This window comes from Melozone crissalis, unplaced genomic scaffold (genome assembly GCF_028551555.1).
Source record: "Melozone crissalis strain CALT ecotype California unplaced genomic scaffold, PUWL_Pcris_2 ptg000036l_1, whole genome shotgun sequence".
NCBI classification, from domain to species: domain Eukaryota; kingdom Metazoa; phylum Chordata; class Aves; order Passeriformes; family Passerellidae; genus Melozone; species Melozone crissalis.
In genome coordinates, this window is record NW_026535814.1 from 11,083,528 (window position 1) to 11,108,473 (window position 24,946).

General features: G+C 37.0%; 1 protein-coding gene across 1 annotated transcript in view; it reads left to right on the forward strand.

Moving 5' to 3' along the window:
• The window catches only part of RANBP3L (RAN binding protein 3 like), a 56,344-nt gene that overhangs the window by 29,617 nt on the left and 1,781 nt on the right, over positions 1-24,946 (forward strand). The window contains exons 6-17 of the mRNA XM_054283255.1: positions 349-426; positions 1,389-1,463; positions 3,304-3,378; positions 4,015-4,139; positions 4,692-4,795; positions 8,937-9,057; positions 10,459-10,558; positions 11,644-11,774; positions 12,797-12,917; positions 13,477-13,619; positions 15,005-15,201; positions 18,149-18,217. Of these exons, the coding sequence (XP_054139230.1) occupies positions 349-426; positions 1,389-1,463; positions 3,304-3,378; positions 4,015-4,139; positions 4,692-4,795; positions 8,937-9,057; positions 10,459-10,558; positions 11,644-11,774; positions 12,797-12,917; positions 13,477-13,619; positions 15,005-15,201; positions 18,149-18,217 (1,339 nt within the window). The remainder of the gene's footprint in view (positions 1-348; positions 427-1,388; positions 1,464-3,303; positions 3,379-4,014; positions 4,140-4,691; positions 4,796-8,936; positions 9,058-10,458; positions 10,559-11,643; positions 11,775-12,796; positions 12,918-13,476; positions 13,620-15,004; positions 15,202-18,148; positions 18,218-24,946) is intronic.

Here is a 24,946-nt window from a genome sequence, read left to right on the forward strand (position 1 = left end):
AGCCCTGAAAATTGACCAAGTGTATTCATCTGCATGAACTCCTGTCTTTTTCTGTTTGCTTGGATAATGTTATAATGTAGCTCCTCATTCTGAATGTTTTCTGAGCCCATGGGCTATGAACTAATTCGAAGTGCTTGCTTTGGGTTCCCTGAACTTAACAGAAATAAAGATTCCCCAGGGCTTTGTGACAGGTGTTGACTTAGATTCCACAGCCCTCCTGCTCTTAGGTACTGCCTTAAAGCTGTTCTCTAAGTCCCTCCTAGAATTTATTTTGTTCAGGTTTTAATTCAGTATTATAACATGGTGCTGATGCCTCCTGCCAATTACATTATATTTTCTTTTCTCTAGATTTCATTAGTTGTTCCAGAAAATGTGCAAGATCATCATCTTTGACATTCCAGAAGTCTGACTCTCAGTCTAACACTGGTATGATATTTACCTCCAGTCATGTTTTGATTGGAGTTCTGTATTCTCATCTGGCAATGAAAAGAATGAATTCTCCTACCTAAAACGTGTTTCTGCATTGTAAGCATGCTGCAAGTAATGAAAACTTAAATATTGATACTTGCTGGTAGTTTCCAATGAACACGTTTTTAATTAAAAATGCATTATTTTTTCCATACTTACATAATATTACATAAAGTAGTGAAAAATCCATAAATTTAATATAATTTTTCTGAATTGCTCACACAGTTAAGGGAGGATGAGGTCAGGAAAGGAATTATATCCCTGGCTTCTGGAAGAGATCACTGCTCCGTAGGCAATCCTTTAAGATGTGACAGTTTCCAGAAGGGCCCTCCTGCCATCCAGCCATGAGCTGACTGGGACGGCTCATTAAGGACTGTGCATTGTTTCCATGAAAATGAACACCAGTCCCCGAGGCTACTGTGCAGGAGGACTCATCTGTTTTACACAATCTGGATTGTGTATTTTTTTTTAATCACATCTAAATGTACCCAAGAGGACTTAAGCTAAGTTTGGTTTACTCTGAAAGTTAAACTGGAATAGATATGTGAGAAATTTTAGGGCATGCTGATTCCAAAAAATAAAGCGGAGTGCAGGAGGAAGCTGGAGTGTTTTTCCTCTTGACTGCCCACACTGTTTAAGGGATAGGTCACTGTCTGGCTCTGTTTTGAACCTGGCAGTCTCCAGGAGCTGATGCAGAGAGGGTTAGCTACGTGCCTGAGCCAGGCTGTGCTCCTTGGCCTCAGAGACATCCTGGGGTCAGCAGCATAGACATAACCTAACAATCTGCTTCAGAAAGATGGTGGGTAGCAGACAACAATTTATTCTATTGTCAGTGAAAGCATGACATCAGCCTGGCTAACCCTAAAACTTTTCTTTTTTATTCTCCAAACAAGTGATAATTTATTCTCTTATTCTTTTAGATACAGCTCTCACACAGCAAAGAGGGAGATCATCTTCATTTAACATCCTTCCTACTTTCCCTCCCTCCCAGGCAGGTAAATAAAAATAAATATTTATGTAGAAAAGCAAGTATTAGGCAAAATAAAGATGTGTGCAGAAATGCTTTTCCTGCAAGAAAAGCTGAAGTGTGTTGGACTAATCTGATATTTAGATGGCAGAAATGATTGTTTTATAAGGAAATGATTGTTTTATAAGGAGGACAGGTATTTCAATAGAATATAAGTTTCTTTTTCATAGCTGGGGAATCCTCTGGGGCAGGGGTGGAATCTTTGAATAATTTAAAAGCGTGCATTTACAGAATGTGATACAAATAATACATAAAAAACCAAAATGAAATTATGGTAGTTACATTAATAGTTTGCTTGCAATATAATGGTGATGGTTTCTACAGGAATATAACTTTCTGTCCTAGGAGCCTGTCTTCCACCTAACCAGGGATCCAGGGAATATCCTCCCTCTCTTAGCACTAACAGGAAAGATGGAGTGGTTTCAAATCCTAGCCTATGTCTGTTACCAGAGAAAGGTTCTTGACAGACACTGGCATAGAGGATTTCTAAACAATGTTAAGAGTCCCCAGCATTTTAAGAGCAGCAAAACACACTTTTGCAATGAAAAAGTGGTGATTGTATGTATGGTATCAGTTGTGCCATTCTACATGACATGGTACATGTGTGGCATCACACCCTTAAGGGGAAGGCAGCACCCAAGATTTACAAATCTTGGGTGTTCACAGTGGAAAGGAATGACAGAAGTCAGAGGTTCTGCAAAAGCTTAAAAAGTTTTACTGGTAAATTACACGCTAAGCATGAAAACTGGTATAAGTCGTGATCTCTTATTGTAACCACATGATGGGTTTTGGATGAAGGGTTAAGGTGAAAGGGAAGAGAGAGATTTAAAGAGGATTAAAGAGGAGAAGAGAGAAAGCAAGAAAGAGAGAAAGAGAGATTATCAGTCCTGGTTCCAGTATCAGCACTGATCTGGCTGAAGGCATGTCCAGGATCCTGGGGCACACACCTGGGCTTCACAGGGTACCTTTATGTAGAATGGTTTCCTCACCCTAGAGATGAGTTTCTCTTTTTTTATGCAATCAGTTCTCATGTGCAGTTCATTCTTTCTGGAAATGGGTCAGAAGCCTTGGGGTGGTCTGGATGGCCCTACAGCCCATGTCCACATCTTGGCCTCATTCCTGCTGTGCTGTGCTGTGCTGTGCTTATGGTTGTCCTGGAAAAGTGCTGCCCTACCTGTGTAGGTACCCTCTGCAGCCACATCCTGCACTTTCTCACAGTGGGTTACTACCAGAAGTCCTTGGTTGGCTCCACAGCTATTTGGATATCAGTGACATACAAATTATCCCCCTTACCTCCTAGGCTTTTACAGCATGGTTGCCATCACCTTCTCACTGGTGTTTGATATCTTTATTAAAACGGTGAAAGCATCAATAGTGCACTGCCATTGTTCTACTAACTCTTCTCGCAGAGCAGGGCAGGGTACATTTATTTGCTATTTATTTATTTCTATGTATTTGGGCCTCACTTAATCATCTTAAAAATGCCCAAAACTTGACCAGATAGCGTTCAATGTTTCTACAAAACCGGAACACCAGTTTTAAAAGATGAAGAAAGATTTTCCATTAAAAACATTCATTAACATCCAAAAGACTATGACATAGCCAAGAAACATCTGGTGTTTTCTTGTGCCAAAGTCTGCCCACCTGTAAAAACTGAGACAGTAACACTTATTTTGGCAATCTTTTCCAGATGAATATGCTGGAATATTGCTCAGGTACTACCAAAAGAGGGAGTGGATACAGAAATATTAATTAATGGTTAAAATTTGGATGTACTCATTATTTAATTTTAAATTCCTTTTCTGTAGTGAAGAAGAATAACATATTCATGACCTCAGCTCTTCTTCAAAGAAATCCTGACTTCATCAAAAGTCCAAGAGAAGGTAACTGTCATTGTAATAATTTTTCACTGTAGCTCCACAAAAATATGAATACAAAAAAAGAACAGCTCTTTTCCATACTGAATGATAGCTAGGTATCTTTATGCAGTTCATGACTTATTGTTTGACAGTGTAAATGTCCTATGAACTCTGGTCTGACCATCTGCTCTGACTACTTATTTCCTGAGTGGACTGAATGTAACCTTCCATAGTGAAATTTCACATTTCACATTTTACTTCTGCTCCTGGAGGAGGCAATGGAGAAACCTTTTGGCATCTGAGGATGCAGAATTAAATCTGAAATGCCAGAAGACATATCTAAAACAAAGCAATAAATATAAGTATAAAGATATACTTAAATATATAAATACAAATATATTTTGTAAGTACAAATAGAATATTTATGTATATAACACATTACTTTTTTATCCTGATAACATAACACATTGGTTTCACTTCAGAGTTGTGAAGTGAATTTTAGAAACCATTACAATTTTTCAGAATATGAAGCAAATAAACAACAGTAAATATTATTTTAAAATGTTTTGAAAGTTTCAGTTAAGAGGCAAGACATATAGGTATGAATTAGATGTGAAGAAAAAGTATATGTTTAAATATTTTGTCTTTGTATTTTGCAAGGATCCTTGTCACCAAGTCAATTGTGGAATGTCATTAGACCTGCCACTTTACAGCCCCCACAAGCCCTGACCTGTCCTGAAATTCCTGTAGTATCTCTAATGACTAAGAAAGAAGCATGTGTTCAGGTAAAAAGAAAAATAATTTTACTGGAACTTAAATTAAGGAAAAAAACCTACCAAACATAAACACTCAAAACAATCAAAACCAAACACCAAACAAACCAGTGCTGTATTAAAGCAATTATTTAATTACTTAATTATGCAGTTAATTAATCATGCATTTAAGAATGCATTATTTTCAAGAAAGTTCCCATGTAAGTTTCAGTGGAATTACTGTATCACTAACATGATATGAAATGTTAAACTCATGCTGACTGTGTTTGGAAAATTATCTCTTCTCTACAGGCTGTCTTATCTTTCTGATATCAGGGTTCTGCGGGAAAATCAGCTTTGGGTGTTTTGGATTTTGTTTATTTAGAAAGTGAGATTTTAGTATTTTAATTGAGGGCACTGGTTTAGTACCCAGCTGGAGGAAGCTCTGCCAACTACATCATCTATTATCCATATCTGTATCTGTCTGTGTATCCTTATACCTTAGTGACTCTGGATTCTAGCAGACCTGTTAATAGTAGAAAATATACTAGCTGTAATTAATCAATTTGATTTTACTATGCCTAGCTATCTGAAGACAGCTCTTATTCATCCACTGAGAATTCAGTAAATTCCAAAACAGCAATGGGGTCATCTATTACCATGAGTCTTTCCAGCTCTCAAAAAACACAGTAAGTTTTTGTTTATTATGTTTCTACATCATCTTGTCACTTGGCTGGTGGCATGCCCTTTCATCATCCATGTCTAACATGATACTAAGCCCATGCAATCTGCACCCACACAGGCTCTCTGGTGTTTGTGTGCAGTGCCAGGATTTGTGTCCATTCATATGAGCTTCATATGCCATAAAAAAATGGACTCCTAACTGCAGTTAATCTCTGTGGGACAGGTGGTTTCTCACTAGCAACCAAGCCAGAAACTATTCTGGTTTGCCATCTCTCTTCTGACTGCATGTCTGCTGCATCTCAAAAAAAGGGTACATAGAAACTCAGGAAATTTCATTCTTTTGAGGAATAACCCATATATTTCAGTATATTGGACACAAGAAGCATAAAGGAAAAAAAACAGGATTGATTTGGAATACCAGGTGAAAGCTGCAATTGATGCTCTACTTTCATTCACAAAGCAGAACTTCTGGCACGAGAAGCTGTTTGTGGTGACTGTGATAGGCTGGCCTTTTTGTGCAGCACAGACTTCAGAATTTGTGTGAGGAGGCTGATGTCCTTGGAGTAGGTTGTTTCCCCATCCTCTTGACACTGTATGTGATGGAAAGAGCGCCATTCTTGGAGATTAATCAGATTCTAACTAAAAGCTGGAAAACTTGTGTCATATGTGACAGAAATATGGTGCTGGGAAAACACTGGCTTCTGGTCATGTGTTCAGCTTTGCACAAGGTTTTGCTTGGGAAACAGAAAGGGTTCAAGGCCAGCACTGAGAAGAAGCCATACTGGTGCAAAAGTGGGCTATTACCTCTCTCTGAGGACTGACTCATGAGAACTCTAGGTCTCTGGTTGTCTCATGTATTAATACTGCTTGCTGATCTTGATGAGGGTTTTTTACCTGGAAATTGTGAGCATCAGGAATACACCTGGTATCACTTTTGATGAGAGAAGGACTTTTCAAAATTGCTAGGGCCACAGATAATAGATTTCTAATGCTGCCTAATTCCCTCTCCTACCCAAGGAGAGCATAGAATATGTAAATTGCAAAAGAGTCTGTGCCAGGGCTAGATGGACCACAGATAAAGGTTGTGATGCACAATACCAGGGTTCTTAGGAGGCAAGGGAGTTTAGATGCACGAACAACATAGATTCTTAATTCCTATCAAAAAAAAAGAACCATTAGAATCATTAGAGGGCAGACGCTTGCTGTGATTTTGGAAGAACTAACCTTTTGTATTACATTTAGTGCTGTTGTGATGCCCTCTGGGGACAACATGAAGCCACAGAGCACACTGGGTTTTTAGGAGAATCTGAATGATGGTAATGCACGTAAGAAAAGCTAAATCAGCTGCTGTTGGTACTTTAAATTTAAATTTATTTACCTTCTGTCAGCTGCATAATATCTAGGAAAAGATTGGTGAGTGATTTTCTCCTGTGAAGTAGAGAAATGCAACGCAGTGATTCGGTGCCAACAAGTTAACTTAAAGGTACTTGTGGTATTTCTTTCCCTTGTCTTTTTTTTTTTTTTCACAAACACCATGCTTGGGGTGTTTGGGCCTCATGAATTCTAGAATATCACAACAGTAGTTCTATCACAATCATGGTAAATGTTGGTTCCTTTGACAGTTGAAAACTAATTTAAATACTACCAGGTGCCTACTGCTATTCTGAGATTGCAGATGGATGTAAGTGCCATTCTTCTGATCCATATTAAGTGACTGATGCTGTAAAATACTTAGGTAAAATCTTTCTGGCATTGCTGTTTTCTCATCAGTAAGAAGCAAATTACATTATTAAACTCTGTATACATGCTGAACAGTAAGTGAACATTGCAGCCAGACCTCATTGCTAAGAAAACAACTTTTTAGGTTTTATTTATAAAATAAAATGCAGAGATTGCTTTGCTCTCTCTCACTTTTGCTCCTCTTCCACATCTTCATCTATCCGTTATATGATTCTGTGGAGAGGCGAGTGAAAATACCTTGTTATCCCCTTGCAGTTGCTGCAGCTGTCCGTGTTCCATGAAACCACTAATTTTCATTTCCTGGGGTGACTATAATAATAAAGTGCAAAGGACAAAATTCCAGTTTGTTGATGCTGATGAAAAGCTTGGAAAACTTGTGTCACAAGTGACAGAAATACAACAGTGGGAAAATACAGGCTTGCACTCACATCAACTCAACTTTGCACAAGGATTTGCTTATATAACTGAAAGGGTTTGAGGCCAGCACTGGAACTGGCAGCTACTCAGACCTTTTTGGACACTCTGAGAAGGCCAGTACCTGAATCATTCCTCTCATAATCCCATCTGAGTACTTGATCCATATTTCTCCTCCAATTGTTCGTTGTTAGTGATCATTCCATGATACCAGCGACTGTGTGTTGTATCTCCATGACAAATGCCATCCCTGGGGCAAGAACACTTTGCATCCCTGACAATGCATCCCTGGCAAGAACACTTTGTTCTTGCCATACAGCAACATAAGGCTATTGAGGTTTTAATAACATTTTAAGGCTGGCACTTCCAGTTGACTTTCTCTTAAAAGAGAACTGATTGCATTGATTAATTTTTCTTACATTTCTGAATATAATCAAAACAATTTCCTACATTTTTTCTTAGAAATAAGCCTCTAATTCTTGTTTTTTTTAGCTCTTTTGCAGTGCTGTCCTTAAGCTGCTATTGGAACAACCTAGAAGTAGCAGCTGAAATGTCAGTATGGAAATTGGTCACATTCCAGTGAATTTTAGTGAGGAATGTGTTTAAGAATAAAAAACTCATTAACACACTTCAGATTTCCTGTTCATGGCCCAGAACATGCATAGAAGCTTTAAAGGCTGAAAAAACAAGTATTTACTGATTTCTCTGTTTTGCTCCTAGCAAATGTGTTGTCTTAGCAACACATCAAGCATAAGAATGCTAAGGAGTATTTTTCTCATTAAAAAAGATGGAGAGAGGTAGTACTCGGTGAGCCCTTCATCCTTGAAGAGGTTTTAAGCACGCTGTAGTTGTGAACAGAGAAACTATTTTAGAGGAAATCATCAAAGTTCTGCCAACAAACCCAGCTAATTAACAGGAATATCCTGTACATGACATATGTTATGTTAAGCCCTCCCAAGGGTGATAAATACTGTGAAACAGAAGTAAGTGGTGCTGAAGAATGCACCACTTGTGACACAGTATCAGGCTGCCTTTCTGCCAAGTCATCCTTCTGGAACAGAAAGTGAAAATAACTTGCATGGTTTTGCCTATGCCAGTAGGACGTGCAGGATTGAGGTCTACAGAAAGCACAAACAATGTACAACCCCTTCATAAAAAGAACAAAACCAAACAAATCAAAACCAAAACCAAACCAGCAGCAGGAACAACTTCCACATAAAGGAGTTTACAAGGATTTTTCTAGTGACTTTTGCAAGAAAAAGAACCCTATTAATTTAAATTGGCTATGTAATTAGCAAGTCCAATCACAATTCTACTTGTATAGAATATTCTTGAATGTAATCTCTAAAATATAGTTGGCCAGTACCAAAGGATTGCAAGTATTGAGTTCGCTTCTCATCTTACATATATCTCTGGAACAGGTAATTGAAAAATGGAAACACTTTTCCCTCCTCTTTTACTCACACCTCATCTTAAGCATTCTGCTATCAAATCTATACATTTTTTCAGTATTTGTGTGTGTATGTGAATACATTGCCTTCCTGCACTTCCAAAACATGAGGATGATGAAGGAATGCCTGTAAGGCACCAAAGTTTACATTATTCTGCACAGAAGTGGAGAACTTGAAAGGATAGGTGTTAATTGTTGGTAGTCCTTTGGAGAAGCAAAAGGAAACTAAAGCAACTCATTAAAATTTCTGGAGTAAGACACTTCCCTGAGGAGAAGTGGCATGCTGTTTTACTGCTTGTTCTTTCGTCCTAAGGAATGGCCTCAATAATCTTAATGAAATTCACTGCGATACTCTGTTCCTTTTGTGAAATTTTCCATAGAGAATATTCTCAAATTCTCTTAAAGAATTTATCTGATTACTTAGGTGATTACTCTTTAGTTTTTCTTTAATGTTAGGTGTGGTGAATCTTTAAAGTGCTTTAAATGTGGTGAATCTTTAAAGTGCTTCTAAATCACATTCTTATGTTATTTTGTCCCCACAGAAGTCAGTTGCTTAAAGAAAGAAGTGTACAAAACAGCAGCAATTCAGATTTTGTGTTTGGGGAAAACATGGTTGAAAGAGTTTTGGTTGCATCTGCACATGCTGGCAGACTTTTTATCAAGGTTAGTGTACTTAAGAGTGCGATTACTTTTTCAGATATTGGTTCTTTTTAGGTCGTCCTTCTTTTAAAGATGTGAGTAATTATGGTTCCAATGTCTCGTGAGGAGAAAATATCTAAGGATGTGCTGCTGGAGGAGTAGGCATTCCTATCTTCACCACCCTAGACAGGTTCTTTAATTACTAATGCTTACCAATATGCACTTCTGGATTTTTACTTGAAAAAGAGTTTTTTATCTCTTCCATGTGAAGTGGAACACCCACAACATAAGATAAAACATTGTGGTGGTTCCTACTGCTCAAATAACTTCCATAGTAACTGTAAGAGGTTGGATGGGTTCCCTTCCTGAAGGGAAGCCGACAAGAAAGCTGAAGGGAGACTGTTCACAGGAGTGACAGGACAAGGGGAAATGGCTTCAAACTGAAGGACAGTAGGTTTGGGTTTGCTATTAGGAAGAAATTCTTCTCTTTGAGCGGGTGAGATCACTGTAAAACATATGCCTAGAAATGCTGTGGAGGCCCCATCCCTGGAGGTCATCCAGGATGACCATCCAAGGCCGAGCTGGATGGGGCTCTGAGCAACCTGGTCTAATTAAAGGTGTTCCTTCCCATGGCAGAGAAGCTGGAACCAGATGATTTTTTAAGGTATCTTTCAACCTAAACCATCCTGTGATTCTGTGATAAAAAAGTGTGAAGGAAAAAGTGGACACCTCAGAGAGTGTCCATGTTAAAGCATAATGTGCATGCTTGTGAGGCAGCTTATGCCCTGAAGGGCTCTGGGACAAAAAAGTGGTTCTGAAGCTGAGGACTGCACCATTGAAAAGAGATTTGAAATTCAGTTTTCAGTTGAAGTAGGATGAAAACTGTATGCTTATCTGGCAGGTAAAAAGCTTGGCAACCATAGGTTTGGGGTATGTCTTCTGGCCAAGATTTTTTATAAGGTATGAGTTGAGACACTGAGCATTGTCAGGAGCCACAAGAATTTATTTAGACATGACTAAGAAAATTTATCTGCAAAACTGAAGGTGATAGAAATTTTTAAGTCTTCTGAAGTTACGTTTGTGGTGTCTGGGCATTTTCTACTACTCTTCTGGGAACTTATGGGCCTGAACTGGAAATGAACCAGTACCTTAACACCTAATTTCTTCAATGGATTTAAATACTCATCCACGATCCACACAAAGAAGTTATTCTTCTCGAAGAAAGAAAGGTGTTCTGATTCTATGATAGTAGTATTACTTCCTCTAGAGACTGAAATTGTATCATGTGGGCTACTTTTACTCTAAAGCTATTAAAATTGGTTGCCTTCAGCCTAGCATGCTATCATTATTCAATGTTCTATTTGATATAAATTAACATAGCCATTTTTTAAAATAAGAATTCTTATTTCCCCTGTGTTTTTCCAGAGTCCTGAGAAGCATCCCAAGCTGTGCAATGAAGCTGATTTACACAAAGGAGAAATAACGTCCATGTCCACAAGATCTTCTCATGTCAGGCCGCAAACAAGTAAGCATACTCAGCAAACAAGCACAGTTGGCTTTATTGTTATATCTCACTGTATTTTAGAGGATGTCAAATGAGTGGTGGTCAATAATTTTCATCTATTCTCAAGATATCCAGTCATGACTATGCTTAGAGTATGTGCCAAAATCTATTTTCAGAAAGCAGGCAGAGTTTGTTTTATGACATGTGAACTGGACTAACTTCAGAAAGCATGATCTGAATTACTCAAGAAAATACTACAGAATATTATTATTTAGTACAGATTATTATTTATTGTTTGAAGAAAAATGCAGAGACCTTTGTGGACATTGTTGAATTAAAATTTTAGGCTGTCTGCTGCTTGCATTTTTCAAATTCTCATATCAATTACTTTGTTATTTTGGATTACAACTGTGGGACTGAAAGGTCTACATAGACAGATTTCAGGGTTTGTTTGTGACTCTGGTGTGAGATTTCTACTAAGCAAGGCATGCAAACGTAGGCTGTGAGGGAGTCCCCAGCAGGCCCCTGTTGTGAGCCTTCTTGATAAATTCTGCCCTCCTCTTTACTAACAGATGTATTAGATCCTATGATTTGTGTAAGCATTCTTATAAGTAAAAAAATTCTAAATATAAAGCCCTCAGAACATGTGTATAGATTATACAAGGATACAGAAAGTTGTTCCTTTCAAATATTGTCCTTCTCTGTTCCTGTTAAATATTCATTATAAATGTGTTATTATTCTGAATATTTGGATATGTATACTTGGCATAACAATATATCAGATGAGTTTAATTTGGAAAATCAGCTTCTAAATATTTAGGCCTTGTTTCTGATTGTTCCTATTTGTCCCTTGGGACAAACCTCTGCAACTATAAACAGCCCTGTTCAATTCTGTAAAAGCCTTTTTAGTGAGGTATTTTGTATTCCTGCCTTTTCCTCTAATGTTTGTTCCTTTGGCCAAAAACTTAGTAATAACACTAAACAATGTCAGATACCGCAGGTATTACTGAGGTCACATCCTGTGTGACCTGTACTAGTTTTGTTATCCTAAAAATATTCCCAAAATACTCCCTGTACAGAAAGAATTTCTTTTTTTTTTCCTGCAGAAAGACGTTTGTTGAAGAATGCAACACTAATTGAATCAGCAGCTGCTTGTGTTTCCAAGCCAGTGGAGAAAATCCTGTTAGATAAAGTTGAAGTTATAACTGGAGAAGAAGCAGAACAAAATGTATTGCAGGTGTGTATTTCATAAAACCTTGACGAGTAGTTTAGTTGTTGAAAAGAATATCTAGATCAGCTGCAGATGCAGCAATCTGAAAATAACTTCAATTTATGTTTTAAATTTTTGCCTTTTTTTAAGCTATGCCTCAGCTAACCCATTTTTCTGTAAGTTGGTATGTTCTTTTTCATACTATATTTGTTCATTTTGTAGTCTCTTTTAGTAAGTTACTATTTCAGTGGTATTTTATAAGCATCTACATAGTATAATAGCTGTAATCACAACCTTAGAACTGGAAGTGATTTCAGTAAAGATGGGGTTTATGAAAAAGATTTTTTAGGGAAAAAAAGCAATGTGTTGTAAAAGTAATTTGTTTTATAGTTCAGCTAAAATAGCAATTATCTTTCCAACCTGGCTGAGCATATCTTGTTATTCTTTGTCTTCAAAATATTATTTTCTCAGAAAATAGCAATTATGATTTAAAAAATCTTAACATTATTTTATTTTTGATTAATTTTTCTGTCTTAGCAGAACACAAAAGTTTTACTATCTTGGGAGCAGTACTCTTCTAGCAGTACTGGTATCCTGTTGCATAACATTTGTGAAGAGTGAGGAAGTAAGGTTGTACAACTTTTGCAGCAAATTTAGCTATGCTGGTGGATATCACAGACTGCTGCTACCCTTAAAAACACAGCAGCAGCAAAACTGAAGGGCCTCAGCAACTTTCTCAACAGACAAAGAGTTAATAAAGATGAAATAATTGAAAAAGTAAACTGGGACTCATGCTGAATGTTTTCTATGGTGAGAAAAGAGTTCACAGATCTAACAGCCCTTTCATTTTAAGTAGTAAAGGTGATACATCTATATATCTATGTATAGATATATCTGTGTACCTTTCTGCACATGCCGTGTAATACATGGATGTATTAAAAGCCATATCAAAAGTTTTACAACCATAAAGTTGTAAATGTAAAGTTGTTATTTTAGAGCCAATAAAACTAGCGTTAGCTGGCAGTTTTCATTATGTATTTCTCTTTCAGATTAACTGCAAGCTTTTTGTATTTAATAAGCTTTCTTTAAGCTGGACTGAAAGAGGCAGAGGATCCCTGAGGCTTAATGACACTTCTAGCAATAAGCATGGAATGTTACAGTCAAGGCTAAGTACGAGTTAAATAAAGAAATATCCCATACAGAAAACATCAAATAACTTGTATTATTGTTGGCGAGAGTTTATTTCAGAACATTTAAATCTGAGAAGATTGTTGTATTTAAGTCAAGTTGCTAAGAATCTTTTTACGTGATAAAGTTCTGTGTGTTCCAGACTGAGGAACTGGGCTCACGTACATTGTTAGGTTCTCTGAGGTACTTCTCTGTGTACTTCTCTGATGTACTGTGTCTTCAGCCCAGTCACCAGGCTAACAGTTTGCTCTTTGTTGGTTCTGCTTTTTCAGCAGCACTGTTTCAAGACTCTTCTGGAATGTTGTTTTTAATGTGCTGTCACTCTTTTGTACTGTATTGCACAGTTTCAGCAGATTACTTCCTTTGTGTGCCAGACATATTGAAACAAAGTACTATATTTGGATACTAAAAAAGTAAAAATCTCACTATATCAGGATTTTATACCAAATCAAAAAGAATAATTTTTGAAAATATTAGTTGTATACAAGTGCTGGAGAAAACAGCTGCAGCATATCTTATCATATTAACCTTCTTATTTTAGTTATGCGAAATCAAGGTAGCTTGAGACTGATTCTCAACACCCAACTGTGGGAACAAATGGTTATAAAAAGAGCAAACAGAAAGAGCCTGTGCTTCACTGCCACAGATCAAGAGGACCATTCTGTTAAAGTATTTCTAACTCAGGTGAGTAGGAGACAACAGCTGCACCCAAAACCCCACTTCATGTAGAATTCTGAAGGGTTGTTGAAGGCTGGTTTTAGCAAATGGCCTTCATGCTTTATCAAACTGTGCTCAGCTTAGATGTTACATGACTTTTATTATGGAATGCATTAGAATCAAAAAACAGGTGTGATGATATGATCTGGCCTTAAGACAGACGTTTCCAGACTCTGGTTCACCTACCACCAATGGAATGGATATTGTTCCAATAATGTGCAGAAATGGCTCTTCTTTAATGAAAGCAATACACTTACAATTTCTTCACAAGTAGTTAACATTTTGTAAATTACTCTGGTAGAAGGCAGCAGCTTTCTGCCATAGTTCTCAACATAGCACTTGCAATAAATCCAACCAGGGCAGGACCTCCATTTCTCAGTTGAGAAGAATACAGAGTTCCAACATCACCTTGTGTAAGACCCAAGGATGTCCTGGGAATCCTGATTTTATCCAGCAAGGGCTAAATTGGAGAAGGAAATGTGCTGGACTTATTTGCAAATAGATAGCCCATATGTCCCTAGTTGGAAAGTGAGAACATCCACATGAGTCTAAGGATGTTTATGGTTTCCCCAGCAGATCTTTCTAGGAAGGATTCAGCTTGCTGGGAAAGACAAATAAATCATCATTTCCAGGAAGTGTCACATATCATACACAAGCAAAGCACCATGCAGTGTTTATGCAAGTACTGTAAATCTGTCACTTCTTAACAGGGATTGACTTAACTTAAGACTTAACATTGACTATGGCTGTGCTGGACTGCTGGTCTGCATGTGAGAATTACAAATGTCCTGATTTCCAGGTGTACTGCACTGTTTTCATAAAGAGTGTAATTTACATTCCGTAAATTTGTATTGGCACTACTGGGCAGTAAAAATAGACATCTATGAGGAAGTCACAATAAATGAGAGCTGTATGGGTGTGGCAAGGGTTGCAGGAACCTGCTTCTACAGACACTGAAGAGGCTTGTTATCCATCCCTACAGTATCTACCTGGAGACTGTATATATTAATATGTCAGGACTTTCCTACTTCTAGAATCAAGCTCAGGAATCATCCAAATATCAAATACTCCATAAAAACTGATCTGTTCTCCAGGGAAAGTAATTTTTAAGCTTATGTTTCTTGTAACTATAGAGAAAATAATCAACAGCAGCATATAAAGCTCAGACCACATAAAAGAACTTCACATTATTTGTAGTTAATATTTCGATGTTAATTATTAAGTGTGGATCTTAAGCTGATTGTTTTGATTAGAAAGGACAAAGTACAACTCTTTCAATACTTTTAAATGAATGTTTTAAAATAGACATTTTTCTCAGTTGTTTTGCACTGTATACATTTTATGTTCTGCAGGCAAGCTCAAAAGACACTGAACACCTTTATGCAGCAATACATCATCGCCTTGTGGCCTTGCGGAGCTTTGCTGAGCAAAAGCCAGATGCTCATCAGGGAGACACAGAGCCAGAAACAGCTTTTCAGCCATTAAACTGTGATAGTGATGATGAAGATGATGAAGAACTAAGTCAAGTGAGCAGCACTGGATCTGGTAAGTGGAGGTTTTGCTGGAAATGTGTAATCCTTTCAGGGTATTTGCTTAAAGTAATGAAATGAATGCTTAAAGTAATGAAAATTGTACCTTTTTTTAATGTTGACTATAACTTTTATCTGATACAGATACCTCTTTTCAAGTAGAAGTCAGGTAATTCCTTTTAGTATTTTGATTTATTACTGTTAAAATGTAAGATTTTCCCAGCTAAAGTATCAACACATATTTATAGCCATGGAATACTCTTGACAAAAGCTTCAGGTTTAAGAAATTTTATATTATCAATCATTATCTAAATGCTTTTTCAGTATATTTCAGTAGAAATTACTAGGGATGTTGAGATACTGATTTTACCTTGAGTAAGTGAAGAATGAGTCCATTCACATCAGTGACTAGCTTGTTACTAAAAGTCTACAGCACAACGTCTTTATGAAGATATTTATTATGTCATGGTTAACTTTATTTAAAACATGTTCCTTGATTGTAACAACTAGCTCAACTAGGAAATCTGCAGGACAACATTACACACCAGTTCTGCCAGCATTCTTCATAGCAAAAATGTAGATTTCTCAGAGAGAAAAATGCCAGTAAAATAGGATATTAATGCCTTAACACTTCTTTTAATGCAACTCACAACAGGGATACAGTCACATCTCCAGACAATAAGACAGAAAGAGCTGTTAGACCTAAAAGCTCTTATATCTCAGCAAAAGACAAGTCATATTTCTGGAGCAAATTCACTGCTCTTGTCAAACTGCCACAGGGGATACAGGAGCTTCTAATTAGGTGATTTTTCAACAGATGGACTACATCAGGCAACTTAGAGTTGTTGCTCACAGGATTTGTTTCCCTCTGCAGCTAGGTAACATACTGTCCTTATATTATAAACATTCCTTTCAACAACTCTTCATCAAGAATCAAGAAATGAACAGTAACAGCCATAAGTACTGTTCCCCTAAGGAAAAAAAAAAATTCCCCTTTATCACAGAATCATAGAATATTCTGAATTGGAATGGACCCTTAAGGATCATTAAGTCCAACTCCTGGCCCTGCACAGCATGCCCCCAGAGTCACACCATGTGTCTGAGAGCATTATCCAAATGCTTCTTGAGCTGGATAATGCTGTGACCACTGCCCTGGGAAGCTGTTCCAGCGCCCAACCACCCTCTGGGGAAGAACCTTTTCCTAATATCCAGCCTAAATCTCCCCTGAAACAACTTCAGCCCATTCTCTTGGGTGCTGTCACTGGTCACCACAGAGAAAAGATCAGTTTCTGCTCCTCTTCCCCTCATGAGGAAGCTGAAGACCCCTGTGAGGTGTCCCCTCAGTCTCTTCTTCTCCAGGGACAACAAGCCAAGTGACCTCAGCTGCTCCTCATGCAGCTTCCCTAAACGCCCTTCACCATCTTGGTTATCCTCCTGATAGAACGCAATACCAAACAGATATACGAGTTATATATTTATTTTGATTTGCAGAAACTTCTGATACAAATATTCAGATCGCAGCCACCAAAGATATTCTGAAATGTGTGAGGTGTTGGGTTTTTTTTGTCTTTTCAGTCTAAGCATCTGTGCCTCATTTATTCCAGTTTGTAACAACAGTTTTAACAATCCCTTTTTAAGCACTTTTTAAAATGACTTCTAGCTCTTCTGCTTATTTTAGTGTCTTCTCAGAGCCACAGGGTTTTAGTTTGCACAGATTTCAGTTACTGGTATCCAAGTCACTCTCCACCTTCAGACATTCAGTCCCACTCATGACTGTCCCTGGAGCTCCTTTTTACAAAAATGGAAGAATAATAGGCCTTATGGGTTTTGGACAGGAAGAGGTCAGTTTTAAATATCAGCATACAAATGTCCATTTAGATACAAGAGAACATATCATGTTTTTTTAAGAGCATTAGTTTTAACATTTTTATTTTCATTCTTTCATTTTCATTGAAGGGTGTATGTAAATAAGTAATCTTCTTCATATTGATGTAACTCAGTCTCGGAGCTTACCTCTCCTTAAGAAAATATAAATGTTAAGAAGCCTAAGTCCTCAGGAACTGTTTCTTTACAAGAGATATGAGAATTTACAAAATATGCCTGCATTTTATGTCATTCCATTCTATCTGTTTTTCTCATGCCCCCCCCCCCCCCCCCCCCCGCCGTGGTTTTCTTTTCTTAATATAGCAATTTCCTTCTTGTTAAAATGAACTCATGCAGTTGCCTAGATGATGTATTTCATGACACTGTAAAAGACATCAAAAATTAGATCTTTATTATCTTTATAGTATCTTCATAATGATTGTCTTTAGTGCTTGAGACTGAAGAAGAAAGCAAATATGATATATTTAGTAAGTGAATTATGGATGTTTAAGTGATTCTGAATATTTGCAAGACTGTTGTAGGCATTCCTTACAGAAAATTCTTAATCTACAGTATGTTAATGCCATATACAGACAATGTATAAGGTAGTAGAGATTTTTGTATGATTTCATGAGTTCAGTATGGACATTTATTCCAATATTTTTTAAAATTCCTAGTTGATTTGCTTTACTTTTCATAAAGTCCATAAAGAGAAATTTGCTGTGCCTGATATTTTTATCAGATCATATTTTACCAGTTACAGCCTAAATATTTTTACCAACAAAATGCTCTGTAAATCTAAGTGGAGAGAAAAAGAACAATTAACCTTTAAATAGATTTTGAGAGTGGATGGGGCCAGTAAGTCTTTGGAAAGTATTTATCTTCTCCCTTTGCCTATAAAGTGAGCTGAGGAAGTGAATTTAGACTAAACAGTAAACTTATTGGCCGAACAAAGTCAAACAAGTAAAGTACATGGGAGGTACAAGGACAGCACTGTCAGTAGGCAAAGAAAAGTGTTATGCATTACTCCTTATACTCCACCTCGCTGATCTGAAATCTTCTCCTAACGTCATCCTGATTGAGGAATCATCTCTTTTGACTGAGGTGTCCTCTCTGTAATTTTATCTTAGAAGCTATTAGAATGAATTCAAAGATTCTGGAATCTAGGACTGGGTAAGTCTCAAGAAGTCTCTCCATACTCAGCCATAGGCCTTACAAGAAAAATCACAGCATGCAAAAAGACATAAGAGTGTATCCCATATGGATCCACAAAGAATTGCAAGGGTTTTCAAGACTGCTGGTATTGAGAGGCCATAGTCTCCAAACACCAGCAGTGTGCTGGTCCGAGAGAAAGACAGTATCCTAATATAGAAATGCAAAAAAGTACATGTATTTGCAGAACTGAAGAATGTTTTAAGGACCCTTTCTGGTCCACTCTACATGTACTTCCATCTCAGTTTCATGAGGAGTCTCTCTTATGCTGCAGTTTATCAAGATTTAAAATGTCGCAAGAGTTTTCTTTCTATTTTGCAGTAAAGTACTTTTAAACTTCTTAAAGGAACTGGCTCTTCAGCAACACCACAGTAACTCGTGAAAAACTGCTTTGTTTGGCATTTCTTGTCAATTTACTTTAAATTCTTCTCAGTTGTTAAGGATTCCAAACTATAAAGCTGACACACACATACTTGATGGTGATTAAAACTGAGGAAGAAGGAAAAGTTAAGAATTAACTTCTTTGTTGGAGTTTCTCTATTCTTTTCAGCAGGCACCAGTAATATCTAAAGCAGAGAAAAAAGACTCTATGACTGGTTTTAAATGCTCCCAATCAGCAAAGAGAAGGGGGAAGATCAGTTTTTAATATTCTAACAAACACAAGCTTTCATTTCACTTGTAAAAGATTTTAAACTCTTGGTAAATATTTAGGGGTGGCCAGATGGTAGTAGCAATTTTTAAGCAGATACTGTGAAATGGTATTATGTGTCTGACATTATTAGTCAGCTCTACCTACTTTCTGCAGATGAGTCAAAGTCACAGAGATTACACACCAAAACCACTTTCTCATAACCAATGAGCTGTTTGAAGGTATGTTGGATTTCTCAGAGTTTTCTGAGCATCTGTAATGAGGTCTTAAAGCATTATCTCCACAGAGTGAGATAATTTGCATCCCGGGTACATTGCCCTACCTAGCCATCAGATTCCTTGGTGTTTTTTGTGCTTGTCTTTATTGACTTGGAGGGTCATAGGCTTCATTCATGATTCACATGCTCAAATATTTGTGAATAATCCTCTGTTATCTAGTTACCTATTTACCTAAACCAGGAACTGATCATATCCAAACTTTAACCTACTGCTTTGGTATTATGAAATGCTGGATTGTTTCAAAACATGAATATGCTCAAATAAGCAAGATTTCTTTCAATAAATTCTTTTCCAGATCATTCTGGATGGAACCGCAGGCAGTCTGTTGTCTGCTCATGATATCTGCCAGAAGCTACAACAGCTCAGCTGGGAACTCATCTTCCCAAAATGTCTAAGCTGATTTATCAGCCCCTGGAGGGAGGAAATGAGATGCATATTACTTTATTACTTTTAAGTAGAGATTAATTTTAGAGACAGCTTAAGTTTAATTCATTGAGAAAGAACTTCAGATGCACTATTGATGATTCCAGGTAGCCTGCTTTGCACTGAGCTGTGAATAACACCATGGCTTCCAATAGTCAAGAACTGTTACAAAGTCTTTCAATTTTAGAATTAAATATATTTAGATACATTATTAGAGTGAGGAATTTTATAGGGAATACGTACTTGTTCATCATATTGATGGATAATACCACATAAGCATGAACTAATAATATATGTGAACAGATATTTGTTACTTTTAATCTATTATTTAAAAGATACATTTGGAAAGCTTTAAATTTTGCTTCACTGAAAACATTTATTTAAAATTGTGTGGTAACATTCAGCATCCTGTTTGTAAGTACATGCAAGCAAAACCTAGGGTGGAAGTTTAGCGTGACCAAGGCCTATAGAAACTAGCCCCTATAGAAACACCCCCTATACAAGGGGTTATATTTAATGTTTATTTTGAAAATATCTGGAGTGGTATACTTGCTGCAGAATTTTGTTTAAGGGAAAAGAACCATGATCTGCATCTTTCAGCTGTATGCAGCAAAAGAATTCACCATGAAGAAGTAAAAGCCTGTTCTAAGGGCTATATCAGCTTTAAAATTTTAAGTTGTATCTGCTTGCTCATGAACACCTTTCTAGCTGAACAAAACAAACACCTGCACTTGTGTATATTAATTGTCCATTTGATATACACAAATAAATGCACGCACAGTACAACAGGATATCTACATTAAATGTGTGAGATTATCTGAGATTATTTCTGCCTTAGCTGTTGCTATTCCTAACAGCATCATTCATAAGTATGTTACACATTCTCATGTGCACAGTAAGTCCAACAGTGACCAAGACACAGCTGCTCCATAGAAGTCATTCCACAAATTAATGTCTTCTACCTAAATATTTTTGTGAGAAAAAACTCCAATTCACCTGTGAATCAAGACTTGCAGGGTCATTCATAAGCCCATGCAAAGTAAAACACACTACTTATGTTCCATGTTTTCATTCTGTCAAAATTACAATTTGTCTGCAATCTCTCCACTGCCACTTTCCTGATGTCCTGCACATTGTTTGTCATCCTCACAGCTGAAACAATGTTCTGAAATATCTCAAGTCCTTTTAATTAAGGTAATTGTAATGATTTCTCAATCTAAAAAGCTACAACACACCTGATCAGTCAAGCTACAATTTAGTTTTCCCATTTGAACATGGTATGAAGGTGGAACAATACTAGTTTCTTCCTGAATTCTCAGTGCACTGCCAAGATTAGTATCCAGATGAAGCTGAAATAGTTGTACGGATTACACTGAATGTAATGGCCCACCAAAATTAGCACTTCTCTGACATTGATTTAGCATTTGGATGACAGTAAATTTAAGTGGAACTTGATTTCTGCCTTCAGAATAAAGGAACTGCTTCCCAGCAGAGCACCTGTGTCAAATAGTGAAGCATGGGGATTCTCTTTGATTCCAGTCTGCCAATAACAAAAATATTGTTTCCATAATGAGCTGTACATTGTGTCCTTTGTTATCAGCCTCACTCCTGACCACAACAATATTTACATCACTGACCTTCATATTTCATTGCTGCAACTCATCCTCAGGGACAAAGCTCCATGTTATAAAAACTCAGGCAGTTGTAAAACATAGCAGCCCTATGTATTTAGCAACAGGTCATGGTGATATGTTTGCCCTGGAGTTCAGCTGGCTATGCGCTGAATGCAGAGTTTGATTTCAAAGTCTGTCCTGATAATCAAAGCTGTCTGTGGAACAGGATTTAAGCACCTCAGTGACACAATACCCCTCTAAATTCTACTACAGCTGTAAAATCCTTGGTAAATGAGGGAGGTTTCCAGGGCAGGGACAACAGAACTTTTTCAGACACAGGACTTAAACTTTGTAATTTGCTCCCAAAGCATACAGAACAAGGTTTATAAATAAAAGCTATTTTGATCTGCCTCTTCCCAAGATCCTTAATGTATACACAAGTATACATATAAACACATACACTCATGTGCACACATACTCAAACATGAAGCTTCATCTCCCAAAAGCTGAGGAGGAGAAAAGATGTTTATTTTAAAGACATTGGATACTTTGGTAATAGAGGAAAAAATTTTTGCTCTTAAAAACCTAATTATGTGTTCTGTTTAGTTTCATGGCACTAAAGTTCACTGTTCCTCAAGCCTGAAGGTACACCATTATGTAATGTATTAAATTGCTTTTAAAATGTAGTTTGTCATTTTATGACATCTGGAGAGCAATTTCTGCACCTCAACAATAAACAATTTCCTTACCACTTAAATTTCTAAGAGTCTTATTTTGCGTCCCAGCTAGAGCTTCCATTAATTAAGAGTACCATGCTGCAGAATCTCAAGCCTGCTTTCCTAAGGAAAGAATATGTAAGTGGTTGTGCATGCCATCCACCTATCTGTCAGACCCACACTGAGTCCACTGTTCAGTTTCAAAGAATTGCACAGGAGTTAGAATGCTCTAAGACAATTTAAATTCTTCATGAAAATTAGCAGTTGCTGAATGACAGAAATCAGAGAAAAGCATCCTTTGAGGAAAAGTTTTCAGGGTAAGATTGGTATTTTCTGTGGTGCTGGTGGGCCTAAGTAGTGTTTTTCTGCTTCTGTACAAGCTGCAGCACTTTCTGGGAAGGAGGAGAAGCAGAGCATGGAAGGATGGGTCCTTGTGGCCTGAAGAGAGGTGTAGAGACATGAATCAATATGAAACCCATATGAGCCCATGTGAAACTAGACATGATTTTTTTTTCCAGATAAAAAATCTATTTATGAGAAACCCCAGTGACTAATTTATATACATAAGGGATGTAGTGGTGGAAGATCTTATATATTCATACAGTAGTAATTTTCCCAAGGAGGGAAAACTAACAGTTCATAATAATATATTCTACTAAGATTAGGAAGTTCTAGCAGAATCCACTTGGATGGGACAAACTGAATGTCCTGCTTTACATTCTGGAGGCATTTGTATCTCTTCATAAATCTTGTCCTGTCCCTCAGGTTTTTATGTCATGCTTTTTAGTGACCTCTGAAATAGTTTTGGCAGACTGTATGAAGTTAAGAGTTAGGTAATATCTCTATTGAATAAATACATACAGGAAAAACTTCTAGCACATCTGCTTTCACTGCTAGTGACAGCCACTATGACATGGACAGGGAGGGAAAGAGCATCTTCATTTCCCTTAGATGGGTTTTAGAGGCCTTACCACGGGGCCATGCTGGCAGGAAAACTTAGAAAAAGCATGCACAGCCTGTTCTACAGCAGTTATCTGTCTAAAAAGTGGACTTCAAATCAGAACAGTTTGTGTTTCTCAAACACTAAAATTATTCATACAAAATAAAGTATCTACAGCTGTTTGAGCATATTCAAATTGCTTCTGAAATGTTGAAGTCAATTGTATTAGACCACTTGAGGGATGGTGTAGTTTGCTTTGCATAAGCAAAGAGTGAGAAGAAAAGTAGAAAAGTAAATATCTGATAATTCAAATATGTTCTAAAGGAAGTGTGGACAACAAAGCTTGCTCCTCTCATTGATTTTGTGTAAAAAAAATCAGTAATTTGCATTTATAAGAATAGCTACACTTACTATGCTTTTCCTTAAGCTTCTTCCTTGATTTTGTAATTTGGAATTTCTGAAGCAAATTACATGACTAAATTACATGACTCAACTATGCAATCAGTGATGAGGGTACACATGTTGCAAGCAAAGTGCAAGCACACGGAGAGGATCTGGGATCAGAAATTCCATCAGACTTCACTTGCTAACACCTTCATCGACGTGCCTGGTGGGACCCTGATGTGCTGCATGAGTGACGCTCTCTAAGTGTCAGTCTGGAGTTTTCCTCTGGATTACCAGAATTAACAGCTGCAGTCAGCTGCTCTCAAAATTCGAGGACTTGGATTTATGAAATGTTACAGTGATGGTGTGTTTACCTCGTCCCCTGTGCATGCACCTCACACTGACAGCATCACCATTTTAAACACAAACAAACCACAAGCAATTTCTGTTACCAGTAGCACTGAGGGTCACATAGAGTAAGTCTAGACAATGCAAATAATTGGGTAAGTTAATGATATACTAGTTATTAAATAAACTATCACAAGAAGGCATTATTCAAAGACTTCAAGAAAGAGTAGAAATGAATAGTTGTCCCAGATTGTAACTGCACTACAACCAACATATACATTCTTTTGGGTGGAAATAAGCTATGTATGGAGATCATCTTATATAAAACGGCTGGCACAGTTGTGCATTGCCAGTTTTACAGCTAGTGAAATAGTTTAGGGAATAATTTATTGTTTATGTAGAATTTTTTCCAGTTACTTTGTTACACAGAATATTTTGTGTATTACATAGGTATTTTTTAAAGTTCACAATATAACTTGAAGCATATAGAGCTGTCTGGTTTTTTATGGATTTGTGTCTTGAAATTTACATCATGTATTATAACTCCTTGGTGTCTAAAATGGGCATTTTTCTGAAGCATTTTTTAACTTCAGGCAATATTGAGGCATCTGTTTCCATGAAGAATTTTTAAACATACTATGCCCAAACCAAACTTGGTTTTGGTCAGCAAGGGGTTCAAAAAGTTGTTACAGTAGAAATTCACTCCTAGTCCACATTTGTGTCCTACAAGGATACCAGGTTTAAATTCCTATATTTATTTGTTTAACTTTGCATGAATTAATCTGTCCCCTAATCTACTGGGTATATTGTTTTAAAGTCATTGAAAATGGAGCATGAAGAGACATGTGATATGTCACAAACTGAATATATCTCAAAATAGGCAAACGGCTATTTGAATATTGTGTGTCTTCTTGCTTTATATCAGGCGTATGCTCAAATCAAGAATTGTAGTGAGGGAGGGGTTAGTGTCTAATGAACATTTTTTAAGTAGGTCCATTTATAAAGTAAGATGCAAACTGTAAGTAATATTCAACAAACTGTATTTCATATGATATAGAAAGTTTAAATCCTTTTCCACAAAGACAACGGGGTATCAGACAATCTGCATACTCTGACAAAGAGCTAGCCTTTCAGAGACTTCCTTCTGGGAACTATAGATTAATCACTTTATAGCCCATGCTTCAGCATTGTTTCCAGATCTTTAATCATCTACTGATTTGAATTTACATTTTAAAATACGTATTTCATATTTTACGATTATAAGCTTGCTGTGGGAATTAATTCAAAAGACCATAACATGATAATTGCATGATTTCAGAATAAAATACTGTTCCATATT